The sequence below is a fragment of the Phaenicophaeus curvirostris genome, chromosome 9, assembly GCF_032191515.1.
Source record: "Phaenicophaeus curvirostris isolate KB17595 chromosome 9, BPBGC_Pcur_1.0, whole genome shotgun sequence".
Lineage (NCBI taxonomy): Eukaryota > Metazoa > Chordata > Aves > Cuculiformes > Cuculidae > Phaenicophaeus > Phaenicophaeus curvirostris.
This window is the reverse complement of record NC_091400.1, coordinates 8478635-8492175: the sequence shown is the minus strand read 5'-3', so window position 1 is coordinate 8492175 and position 13541 is coordinate 8478635. Positions and strand designations below refer to the sequence as shown.

At 44.5% G+C, this 13541-nt stretch overlaps 1 protein-coding gene across 2 annotated transcripts in view; it reads right to left on the bottom strand.

Annotated features, from left to right (window-relative positions):
• The window catches only part of TRUB1 (TruB pseudouridine synthase family member 1), a 29934-nt gene extending 20583 nt beyond the window's left edge, over nucleotides 1–9351 (bottom strand). Inside the window, exons 1-3 of one of the 2 annotated variants that reach the window (XM_069863701.1) lie at nucleotides 9208–9351; nucleotides 5767–5859; nucleotides 1841–1896 (exon numbers count right to left, since the gene is read on the bottom strand). In XM_069863701.1, coding sequence (XP_069719802.1) covers nucleotides 1841–1896; nucleotides 5767–5859; nucleotides 9208–9343 — 285 coding nt within the window. In that variant the 5' untranslated portion in view covers nucleotides 9344–9351. The remainder of the gene's footprint in view (nucleotides 1–1840; nucleotides 1897–5766; nucleotides 5860–9207) is intronic. The other variant, XM_069863703.1, reaches the window with a different exon arrangement.
• Between the last annotated feature and the right edge of the window lie 4190 nt (nucleotides 9352–13541).

Below are 13541 nucleotides of genomic sequence, written 5' to 3'. Positions count from 1 at the left end.
TAAGTATAAATAGAAAATAGGAAAGCAGAGACAAGACAAGCTCCAAATGAAGGCTCCTGACAGTCATGCAACTTGACAGGATGTTAGCTACCTCACACTCTCCATCACCTCGGAACACTCCAACAGTTGTAGTGGAAAAGCCAAACTACCCTAAAGATGTAACTTTGCTTGCCTCACCAAATCACGTACCTGCGGACTATGCCAACCTAAGGCCAGGTGAGAGCTGATGGATCTAACTGGGGTAGCTTACTGGACTGCCCCCACTGCCTGTTTCCCCTGTGTTCCCCTCCCTTGTCCCGCGGTAGCAACTATGAGCCTTCCTGAACTATCTGGGCACAACATTCGGTTCAATAACACTCCTACTGGCTACAGGACTTCACTGTGAAGTTGCCAAGGAACTCACACATGCTGTATTCTGCCAAAAAGGCTGAAACTACTTCATCAATCACAGCTGTTTCCACTGTGAACATCAGCTTAAGAGATACTTCAATTGCTTTATGTTACTTTAAATCAATAATTTTCACACATTTAGCTACAATGGCTTAATTTAGCAGAAGTATCTTGATGCCTTTTGTAAGTTAAAAGTTCCTCGAAAGGAGATGTCAGGTGGTAACTGCTCGTGCTTCCATTGTAAATCCAGCTCCAGCTGCTTCCTGCATGTTTCAAACACAGATGCCTCTGAAATCTGGTCCTATAAATCAAATGCAATCACACTGCAGTCAGTGCAGAGACTGACTACAGTAAGGTTTGGAACAGACTCTACAGCTATGTCTTTTTATCCTGGTTGCATTCTCTTCTGCCAAATTATTTTCCTTTGAGTTGAACTGAAGATAGTCTATCAAATTCTACTTCAAGTTATCAGTTCAGCACCTGTAAAGTGCTTAACTGTTCAGATCAAAAGAGAATGGGAAAAATAGGAGAATAAAATGCTGAGCCCATTATTGATCTTCCCTGACTAAAAGTTGAAATCTGGAAGGCTTAATAGATTTCTGTATCTGTCATTCTTACCATTTTTAAAAAATAATGGCTGAAACCACAGAATTTTACTTGCAAAGAAGGAATCAACACTGGTAGATTATTCTTGGGAGTATACACACTTGTTTGTGTATGTAACACCTATAATGTGGAATGCACTCCCCAAAGACACAGCACAACTAATCAGAAGTGAACAAGATTGCTACCCGTCCTAGGCTCCAGTTCAGGTTAGCTCAGGCAGCCACAGAGCTTTACTACCTTTGTCTTTTTACATGTGCCTATCCATGCATTTGCAGAGCACACATCTGCAGGAGCTGCAATCTGTATGATAGTCACTATCACGAACACAAAACACTCTTAATTTCAAAAGGTGCCTCTTAAGGCCTCATGATATTCCAAAAGTGAGAAAAGAAACAAAGACCACCTGTTAGTTACTGCAAGCTAAATAGCAATTACGTTATCTACATATAAGGAAAACGACCAAACACTGAACCATCGTACGCAATTGCATTCCAAAGACATCACTTGCAGTGCCATCCTTGTTAGTTTTTCTTTTTGTTTTGTTGAAAACACTAAATACTACAGAAATCTTCCTGTAAAATAGGAACTTGCTCTTTATTAACACGTTGAAAATGTGAAACGTGAAAACACAAGACAAACTAAGGTTTTAAAATAACCATTCTGGATGTAAAAGTCTTCATATCAAACTCCTGACTAAACACAAAAACAAACTGAAGCATGCCTTTAAACTAAGTATGCAGGACAGTTGAGATGTTTCTATGTTGATGCAGCTTTTAATGGAAGATAAAAAGAAAGCAAACCAAAAAAAAAAAACCATTAAGACAAGTCATTTAGCACTCCTTACCTTGGAACCTGCCAACATAGTTTTCAGCATTTTCGTTCCTTTTCCAATACCAACCACTGCAAAGACAGAAGGAGAAATGCCACTTCAAAACCAGCTCTGAGGTTCCCTTATTCAACTGCATTTATTACAAAATATTAGGCTACTCAAAGCCTTTTATGTTCTATTAGCATATGGAGTCAATGCCCACGAGAAAGTATCTCTGATGGTGGTGAAACACTGGCACAGGTTGCACAAGCAAGTCGTGGCTGCCCCCTCCCTGGGGGTGTTCAAGGCCAGGTTGGATGGGGCTCTGAGCAGCCTGGTATAGTGGGAGGTGACCCTGTCCATGGCAGGAGGTCGGAACTGGATGGGTTTTGAGGTTCCTTCCAACCCAAACCATTCTACGATTCTATGATTCTATGTTCAAACAATATGAGACTAGGGAAAAGGAAACAGTCTAAAGCAGAAGATAAATAAGCTTCATCTGTTGTTAAAATCCTTTAATTTAACCCCTAGATTTACTCCTCTCTTAATCAACAAAGAAACAGGTAGTGCAATTAATGCTGCCTCCGGTTTGATGAAGGCCATGGCTCACTAATAATGAATGTAGCCTTCAGTGTAACTAAATAGCCCTTTTAAAGGTTGATAGTGACCAAGAGTAATACAGCCAAGAAACAATTTCATTATGCTATCAGCCTTACAGCAAGCAAGTAAAATAATCAAAAGGTCCAATTGCCTCTGTCAAAACTATTTTGTTACTATTTATCTCCCATTATTATGTACAGGCTACTGCCTTTCCCATCTTAAGTCAGTATTCCGCAAAACAACAACCACTCAGCTTTTCATAAAAGCAGCAGATGGAAGAAGAGCTCTATTTTATATTTTATTTCCAAGCTTTTTACAGCAGGGTGCTCCTCTTGAATATGCTTTTCTATTTATTTTCTCCACATACAGCAATCCAAAGAAACAATGACAACAGAAGGAAGATGGGAAACAATGAAAATTTAGAAGGAAATTAATTTCGGGTACAACTCATGGAATATCTAACAGCTTATGTCCTTGACTTTAACGAAACTACAGGAGTTAAGAGAGCTTATAGGATATCAGCTTTGTGTTAACCAGAAGCTAGTTCCAAAAGCATCAAACTAGACAATGAACTACTTAAACACACACTTCTGCTCTATTGCTGCTCAGTCTTTACATTCTGAGACTCATTAGACTACTACTTATTCTTGATTACCTCTCCTCATGTTCCTGAGGGGTTTTAGTTAAACATGTCCTTGTGCTTTTGTGTACCTTCAGGTTAGCCTGTTCCTGTTGTATTCACCAGACAGGAAAGAGCTGTGACACAGCTGAGGAAAGGAGATAAGCACACAGATAAAACTTTACAACCCAGCATTTTTGTTGCAGTGTGATGACATCACTGAAACTTCAACATAACTGCTGAGCTGAAATCTGCTGAAGAGTGTCAAAAGATTCAACAGAATAATTTTAAAGAAACATTGAATGCTTTCGTGAACAAGACTCCAACAGTTTTCCCAATTAATCATCAGGTCGTGTAGCATGTGTATTACTGAACAGCAACATAGAAAATAACAAGTTTTAACTGATTTTTTCCCATTTAATTTGCCAGCCTCTAAACCACTTATTGAATGGCACTTGCTACTTGTCTTAAATAATACCCACTTTAGTTTCAAAAGAATTAGCATCACTCGCTTACCTCTGTGGTTTTTTACAAGTGACTTAGATTCTCCTAGGACAGAGGACCTCCCATCTTCCTTACATAAGGCAGAGCACACATTAGGGAAGTGTGCTCATTCTCAAAAGATGTAATCACAGTTCTCCTCTGAAACTTTACCAGCTGGCTTTTATTTTGATGCTTTTTCATCTTTGCACCTACTATGGAAGCATAGTTCACAAATGCCATGTAGAAACAAGCCAAATATTAACAATTCCCATTATACAGCAAAGAAACACTAAACTGGAACCAGAGCTCCAGACAGATACTAAAAGAAGGTAATCACCAAGACTTGACCTACAATTCCTTGCTTCTTGTATCTAAAATATGAGACCCAACAGTGAGAAGTAGAAGTTGAGTCCCAGCTTCCACCACCTTCTGAATGCAAGGGAGGCTACAGATAGGGGCAGAAAAAAATATATTGCTTCTCCGACAGCAGTCGTTCCAAGCTCCAACTGCTATGTGGTCACCACATGCAGTCCAGTCTCTAAGGTGCCTTTCTCTCACTAATTAGACCACTAATCTCTTCTCCAAGGTCCTTCTGCACCTGCGTTTGGTGTCAGTAGGAAAAGGAACACAAAACTGCATTTTCTGATGAAAAGCACTGCCCATGTATCTGCAGTATGCTTGGCACACTAAGAAAGACTCTGTATCAGCTAATTCCCATGAACAAAGTTACAGACATACAATACATACAATTTGGTAAACAGCAGTATAGATCAAGAAAGAAAGGTTAGAGGCTTCAGAAAATACATACTTCTGCTATGCTACCGTCCATGAGAGTGCAAGCTTCCTGCCCCACCACCCTATGACAAAAAGCAGCCCATACTTGCTGAATAACTTGTTTCTGTTGTGCCCTCCCTTCTCTCCTCATTATCATACCTGAACCCACAAGAAATCTTTTGCACCCCTCCCCAGTTTAGTTCTTTCCAAACTAACTACCATTGATTTTTCTCTGTGTTTTGTATGGCAGTGGAATGAAACCTCCTGTGCCTTTTTTTAAACAATCCACAGCATATTAAGGCAATGCACATCTCAGTCTTTACCCAGCCTATCAAGCCCAAGAACTTTTTCTCGTGCCACAGGACATTAGAGAGCAGCAGGAGAAGCAATTAAGAAGCACGAGAGATTTTTCTTTTCCTATGGATCAATGCTCTCGACTTCCCACAATGAGCAGTAGCATGCTCAAAGGGAATATCTGTGTAAACGGAAAGTGTCCGCTTCAGCACTACACACAGTATTCTCTGGTGAGCAGCCACACAGCACAGGAAATTGGAGCAAACCAAGTTTAATTCTAGCCCGAGAATGCTACATTTTACAGTGTTCACAAGTGACAGAGAAAGATGCAAGCCTCTAACAGCAACAGTCTCAGCAAACGACATGGCCTTGAAGGGCAGCTCTCCCTGAGAAGGCATCAAAACTCAGCAGATTTACTTCCAATGTATGCTCATAGACACACCTGTTGATTTTAAAAACCAAAGAAGTACTGCTATTATTTGTTCTAGGTCAGTAAAGCTACATGGCTACCACTTAAGCGAGCTATTGGCGACAACGTATAATAGGGGAGTGAACCAGCCCAGCTATCACACCCACAGCTGAGTTTTCAACATCAGCACTTGGTGCACCCTGTTCCTTAACGAACAAAGGAATTCTGTAGATCGATTGCTATCAAAATTAAAAGACAAAATCTCTTCATGAAACAAGGTAGGACACGAAGCAAAAACTGTTTCTGTGCTGAGCCTCAAAAAAGCCATAGCTGCGTTGCTCTCATGCATCTTTCATTTGTCAAGTACTACAACTCAAAAGGCTCCCTCAGAATCCCAGAAAAGCACTAGTTGAAGAACAAATACTTCAGAAAATTACAAAGATTATAAATCCCCATCTTAAGTAAAAAAAAAGCCATCAATTTCTGAGGTAATTTAGGATTCATTACACAAGAGTTGGTATTCTCATATAATAACAAATGAGCTATTTCAGGGTTTTAGGGAGGGGGAAATACAGCCTTGTTAAGAAACACATTATATACATGTAAAAGTATACGCAGAGAAAACTGAACCCAGACCACTCTTCCACAGTAACCCATCCTTCCTGCTAAATCACAAAGCCTGCCATGCCTATTTCAAATTGTTCCTCCATCTCTGATTTCATGTAGGCAAGAAAATTTTCCCTAAAAACATCTTTTGATGGCCGTATTTATAGTTTTCATTACCCAGAACTCCTGCTGCTGCACTGTCCAAAGTTCCACCATGTCCAATTTTCAAAACCTTGTTTCTTTTGTTCTCATTTGTTTGCACGCCAGCTTCTGCAAATACAAATTGAAAGGAATTATAGGATAAGCTTGGAACATAGTAAAAATTGCACACATTTACAGACTGCAAAAGGTGATAAAACTCTATTTAAACTGTGAATTAGTAGTGCAGAAATTGCTGTACTACAATCAATGATTCCCCGAGATCTACTCCCAACCTGAACAATCTGTGAGCTGTTTTCACTTAGATTCTAATCAAGTCTTATGTACTGTTACAAACAAATGTTCAGTAAACACTACTAGAAAACCTGGAGGACAGTTCACCTGTGAAATGTTTGTTATCAATAAAGTATGGAAAAAACAGCAGCACAGCCCCTGAAATCGTGTCATCTCACCAGGCTGCTCACACTTCTTCGGAGGCAGCCCAGGACACAGTTGGCCTTCTGGGCTGTGAGCGCACATTGCCAGCTCACTTCGAGCTTTTTATCCATCAGCACCTCCAAGTCCTTCTCCGCAGGGCTGCTCTCAATCACATCATCCCCCAGTCCGTTTTGAAACCACAGATTGGCCCAACCCAGGTGTAGCACCTTGCACCTGCCCTTGTTGAGGTTCATATGGGGCACTTCTCCAGCTTGTCCAATCCCCCTGGATGACAATGCAGGGCTGGAGCTTTCTGCTGGAGCAAATCTCACCCTTATTCAAAAAGAAGGCTCACATTGTGCTGTACTGTAGGTGACGCCTGCCCCAAATAAGCAAGTGGTGAATACAGCCTTACAGCTCACTGTGTAGTGTGACCAACACAGAGTCTTGGAGGGGCCCAGCAGCTCCTCATGGTGAGCCAGAACGTATCCAGGAATGGCACTATTTCCCATCTTGGACCGTGCCATGGCTGCAAACTACCGCAAGAGAAATCAAACACCAGTTTTCCTTTAGTTTTCTAAATGCTGAGGAACAGGGGGTTGACAAAAAGTGTGGTTCCGCACTCTGAGGAACACAGAGTGCTCCTGCACATTGTGCGTCCCACAGCCGTGGTGGGCAGGGTGACCCTGGCAAACACACTTGAGGACTGAAGGTGCGTCTGCTTCAGGCCAGGCTGCTCCTGCCCTGGATCGCAGGTAGGGCCAACACCTGCTTCACTGCCATGACTTCCTCACTCCAACACCATAGTATCTCTGGGTGGTTTGGGTTGGAATGAACCTCAAAGACCACCCAGTTCCATACCCCTGCCATGGGCAGAGACACCTGGCAGTGGATCAGGTTGTTCAATCAGACTACAAAGTTTCTTTTCTCTTCAGCAGGTTACCAGCACTAAATGACCAGTGTGATCTGTTATTAGACAGAAGTTAAAAAATGTTCTTGATCCTGAAAGTGCAGAAGTGAAGGAAAGCAACACTACCTTACTCGAGGCTGAACTGTTTGTTTCCATGGTTTAAGCGAAAAGCAAACAGATACAAACAACTGCCCTCTCTTAAGTTTGCCCTGTGTCCATGTGTCATAACTGCCCCTGTGACTCCACTTCTTGCAAGACACTAAAACCAAAAATTCCAGCAAATAAACCCTCTAAGACTTCTTTTGGAGTTTTAGAAAGCGAGCATCCTTTATCAGGCCTGGGCAACAGGAGGGAGTGATCCCCATCAATCCTGTGCAGCCAGACAAGTGATGGGGACAGAATATATTTCCCGCCTAACCTGCATATGTATATATAAGCTTTCCAGAAATCTTATGCATAGTCTATTACTTTCCAAGGACTAATTTTAATGTTATTATGAACTTCACAGCAGTCAATTCTCTTCCTAATTTGGAGCTTTGGAGCCAGCTCTGCCTGTCCTTGCATTTGAGACTGGGAAACACTGCAAACAGAGGGGATTCCAGAAGAGACACCTGTTCAGCACAGACCATACAGAGCACAAGGCGTTATCATCTCCAAGGACTGAGCAGTGTCTGGGAAAACATTGTTTTAAAGCAAACATTCCTAACTTTCAAAAAATACAATTACTTAGATTACTTAAACTCTGCTTCAGCTTAAATCAAAGACAGAATCATAAAATAGAATCATAGATTAGTTTGGGTTGGAAGTGACCTTAAAGACCATCTAGTTCCAACCTGCCCTGCGACGGGTAGCGACACCGACCACTGGATCAGGTTGCTCAAAGCCCCATTCAACCTGGCCTTGAACACTTCCAGGGATGGGGCAGCCACAACCTCCCTGGGCAACCTGGGCCATGGCCTCACCACCCTCATGGCGAAGAAATTCCTCCTTATGACTAGTCTAAATCTGTCCCTCTCCAGTTTATAGCGACCGCTCCTCGAATCCTGTGTTCAGTTCTGGGTCCCTCACCACAAGAAGGATATTGAGGCTCTGGAGCGAGTCCAGAGAAGAGCAACAAAGCTGGGGAAAGGGCTGGAGAACAGGCCTTACGAGGAACGGCTGAGAGAGCTGGGGTTGTTTAGCCTGGAGAAGAGGAGGCTGAGGGGAGACCTCATTGCTCTCTACAACTACCTGAAAGGAGGTTGTAGAGAGGAGGGTGCTGGCCTCTTCTCCCAAGTGACAGGGGCTCGATGATCTGGTGGGTCTCTTCCAACCTGGTTATTCTATGATTCTATGATTGCCCCTTATGCTATCACCACAAGCCTTTGTAAACAGTCCCTCCCCAGCTTTCTTGTAGCCCCTTCAGGTACTGGAAGGTCTCTGTAAGATCTCCTCGGAGCCTTCTCTTCTTCATGCTGAACAACCCCAACTCTTTCAGCCTGTCCTTGTATAGGAGGTGCTCCAGCCCTCTCATCATCTTTATGGCCCTCCTCTGGATGTGTTCCAACAGCTCCATATCCTTCTTATGTTGAGGATTCCAGAACTTGACACAGTACCCCAGATGAGGTCTCACAAGAGAGGAACATAGGGGCAGAATCACTTTCCTCGCCCTGCTGGCCGCGCTTCTTTTGACGCAGCCCAGGGCGCGGTTGGTTTCTGGGCTGCGAGCGCACGTCGCCGGCTCATGTTGAGCTTCTCATTGACCAGCACCCCTAAGTCCTTCTCTGCAGGGCAGCTCTCAATCACATCATCCCCTAGACTGTATTAAACCACGGCTTGCCCCGACCCAGGTGTAGGACCTTGCACTTGCTCTTGTTGAACCTCACGAGGCTCACATGGGGCACTTCTCCAGCCTGTCCAATCCCTCTGGACGACACCGCAGGGCTGGAGTTTCCTGATGGAGCAAATCTCACCCCTATTCAAAACGAAACCCCCCAGTCGTTCTGTACCACTGTGAACCACTCCTTGCATCAACACGACTTGAGAAAACAGTGGCTCCGCTCAGAAAGGAGCGAAGCGCAGGGCAAGACCCACAGGACCTCCAGCATCCCGCTCCCATGGAAGGGGATCCCAGCACCCCCCCGCCCCGCTACCTGCCAGCAGCCTTTCCCTGAGCTGGTTGAGCACGCCGGCAGAGGTGGGACCCTTGGGCTTGTAGACGGCGAAGAGCCCGCTGAGCGAGAAGAGCCTGTCGCCCGCCCGGCCCAGCGCCACCTCCCCCGCCGCCATGGCCCCGCAGCACCGCCCCCCCGGGGCCGACGGGAGCGGCGGGCGGAGCTGCTGCTGCCGGGGGAGGGACGGGGATGGATCAGCCGGAGCGATCAGGAAGTGGTGGTAAAGGGAGTTAAGCCGAGCTGGAGGTCGGTCACAAGTGGTGCCACCCAGTGCTGGGTCGAGTTCTGCTCGGTATAGAATCACAGAATCACAGAATAACCAGGTTGGAAGAGACCCACCGGATCATCGAGTCCAACCGTTCCCATCGAACACTAAACCATATCCCTCAGCACCTCATCCACCCGTGCCTTAAACACCTCCAGGGAAGGTGACTCAACCACCTCCCTGGGCAGCCTGTTCCAGTGCCCAATGACCCTTTCTGTAAAGAATTTTTTCCTAATGTCCAGCCTAAACCTCCCCTGGTGGAGCTTGAGGCCATTCCCTCTTGTCCTGTCCCCTGTCACTTGGGAGAAGAGGCCAGCACCCTCCTCTCTACAACCTCCTTTCAGGTAGTTATAGAGAGCAATGAGGTCTCCCCTCAGCCTCCTCTTCTCCAGGCTAAACACCCCCAGCTCTCTCAGCCGTTCCTCATAAGGCCTGTTCTCCAGCCCCTTCACCAGCTTTGTTGCTCTTCTCTGGACTCTCTCCAGAGCCTCAACATCCTTCTTATGGTGAGGGGCCCAGAACTGAACACAGGATTCGAGGAGCGGTCTCACCAGTGCCGAGTCCAGAGGGAGAATAACCTCCCTGGACCTGCTGGTCATGCCGTTTCTGATACAAGCCAAGATGCCCCATCCAACCTGGCCTTGAACACTTCCAGGGATGGGGCAGCCACAACTTGCCTGGGCAACCTCTGCCAGGGCCTCACTACCCTCATAGTGAAGAAATTCCTCCTCACATCAAGCCTAAATCTGCCCCTCTCCAGTTTATACCAATTCCCCCTCATCCTGTCACTACAATAATCCCTCTCCAGCTTTCTTGTAGCCCCTTTCAGGTACTGAAAGGTGACTATAAGATCTCCTTGGAGCCTTCTCCAGGCTGAACAACCCCAACTCTCTCAGCCTGTCCCAGAGTTTGAGAGAAGCAAATCTTCCTGCTGAAGCCAATGGCTCTCTCTGCACTGAGCTGGATCAAGGTCCTTGCGTGGTGTTTTAGGCTGTACCACAGTCACCAGCTCCCTCCGTGCCTGCTCACACCTTCCACAGCAGCTGCACGCGGTCCAGCACTTCCAGCTGCAGGCTGCTTCTGCTGCATCCATGAGATGCGTGCCTGCTGCCTGCCACCAGCAATGCTGACCAGCCTCCCCTATATGCCATAATTAAGCACCTCATTTGCTTAGATCTCATCTACATAGCTGCAATCTCGTTGTGGAAATATTTGCTGTTACCTAAGCTGCAAGGGTGGATTCCCTGGTGTGGGTATGGGTAAAATGGCTTGGGTAAAAGGTCAGCAGTAAAATTGCTGCTGATTTACATGGATTTAAAATCTAAGTGGAGTTGTAGAAGGCATGTTATAAATCGTGATGGAGTTTTTGCTGCAGAAATGGCTTAGCCAGGCTAACCCTTTGTGAACTATTTTCACCAATTCCCTGCTAAAAAGAGCTTAAACACAGATTGCCAACGAGAAAGCCAGGTAGAGGCTCTTTATTGGGGAGTACAAGGATAGTACAAGGGATAAAGTTTTTAAGTTGAAAAAAAGGAGATTTAGGTTAGGTATTAGGAAGAAACTTTTTACTGTGAGAGTGCTGAGGTGCTGGCCCAGGTTGCCCAGAGCAGCAGTGGCTGCCCCATCCCTGGAGGTGTTCAAGGCCAGGTTGGATGGGGCTTGGAGCCCCTGATCCAGTAAGAGGTGTCCCTGCCCATGGCAGGGGTGGAACTGAATGATCTTTAAGGTCACTTCCAAGCCAAACCATTCTATGATTCTATGATATGATAATGATTTCTCTGTAAGTGAGCTCCAGCAAAACTATTTAAACATTACTGTTAAGAAAGTTAGTAAGTGTCTGAGCAAGGAGGTTGCAGCCTGAAGACTGAAATGCAAACCTGTCACACTTTCATGGTCAACAGTATTGTTGGGCCAGCACACTGCTCTGAAAACATCACAAAGGATCAGAGGGACATTGTACAGAAATGTGAGCTCCACTGTTGGCATAGAGATGTCCTTAATGCAAAGAACACCTCGGCTTTCCAGGTGCAGCGACAGATGTGATCTGTGAAAAACCTTCCTGTACTGCCTTCTCAGGACTGACCTAAGCAGAGAATTGCCTAAAATGTTTTCATTAACCTGACACAGGCAGAGGGCATGAGCTGAAGGTTAGTGTCTGACCCTCAGTACTTTTTCCACAAGGTTTCGGGTGTCTAAAGAAACTACCCCCTACTCTCAAATTTCAGTATTGAGCAGGAAGTTCTTGTAGGTCTCCCAAACTTCTGCATCAGCAATTAAAACACAATACTTTGTTACTGCAGTCTTTGAAAGCATAGAAAGAAGAGGTTTGCTTTGACTTCAGTGAGCATTGGATAACTTCTGAAGTAAGAATTGTGAGAAACTGTTAATGACTGTCAGCATTTTATTGAGCTGGAACAATATGCGTACGTAAATTACACGTGGCTCTCTTCATGGGGCAAAGTTATTCAGCATTCAAATGGGGGGAGTGATGTACCAAACTCTTCATCTCAAGAGCATTATTTCAGATTTGCCTCCTATTGCTTGTGATTAAAAGTCATTACCATCTGCTCAGTAGCCTATTTGAAATGAGATGTTTATCTCCCAATGATTCCTAGCCAAGCCAGGATCCACAACAACCAAAACATGATTAGAGTTACAGACTTTATTTGCAACCTTAATAACAGAGTTCAGTAAATGGCTGAAAGGACGATGTTGCTTTATGCATGGAACATAGTGGGTCTAGTAGAGGCAGGCCAAATTCTCCACTCAGGTCACTAAATTGCACTAAGTAATGCCTTGAGGATCTGGTGCAATAATGCTTTATAGAGAAGAGATAATGGGCAGTAGCTGTATTGTGCAAAATCTGTTACTGTGCAGAAAGAGGAGCAAAATTTCATTTTCCAGAAAGATGCTCACTTCTTTGTGTGCTTTCAGACTGGGATTTTCTGAGGTAATGCTCACAGACCATAATGCAGAAGAAAATGATGCTGCATTACAGCTTTTAAAGTCAATCCAGCAGCAACAGGCCATTTCTGTACTTTTGTTCTCTTTATGCTTCCAGCTTTATCATCTATATCCAAATCAGAGCAAACAATTGCAGGGCGGTCAATCACAGCTCATGTTCTTCCCATAAAAACAAGGAGTTGCAGCTATTTGAAAGTTTAGGTCATAGACATATAAACTGTTCCCTTGCCAGCTAGTGGAATTCTGTTCATAATAGGAACTATCAAAGCCTGAAATACATAGAATTTTTTTCCTTTAACTGTTCCATCTGTTTGGATAATAAGGTGTAAATAAATAGCTCCTGGACTTGTTAGTTCAATCCATCCCGTCCAGGTGGGCATAAAGCACATAGTTCATTGTGTTGGAGTGGTTCTTCTGTACAAAAGTAGGTTCCTCAGTAGCTTGTGCAACTGCAGCAATTTTGAAAAAAGAACGTTAATTACTGCATGCAAGGGAAAGGTGCACCTACCTGTGATGTACACTAATTCTAGGTTTAGTGAATTTTTGTACTCTTTCTACCCATGGAAAAAGGTTCCTAAACTGCAAGCGTTTTATGAACAGATTATTGTATTTTGTTCAGAACTAGATCAGCAGTTATGGTTTGCACCAATTTGGATTTTACATCTATGTTTGGTTTGCTTTTAGGTATATTTTCTTTCCACCTTTATTCTGGCTTCTCTGATACTGATATAATCTGATATATTCTCTGAAAGTTGGGGAGGGGCTCTTTATCAGGGAGTGCAGGGGTAGGACAAGGGGGAATGATTTTAAGCTGAAAGAGGCAAGATTTAGATTAGATGTTAAGAAGAAATGTTTTCCTGTGAGGGTGGTGAGGCCCTGGCACAGGTTGCCCAGAGCAGTGGTGGCTGCCCAATCCCTGGAGGTGTTCAAGGCCAGGTTGGATGGGGCTTGGAGCAACCTGATCCAGTGGGAGGTGTCCCTGCCCATGGCAGGGGGGTAGGAACTGGATGAGCTTTAAGGTCTCTTCCAGGCCAAACCATTCTATGAGTCAGTGATTCTATATTAGAGGGATTATTTTTAATTA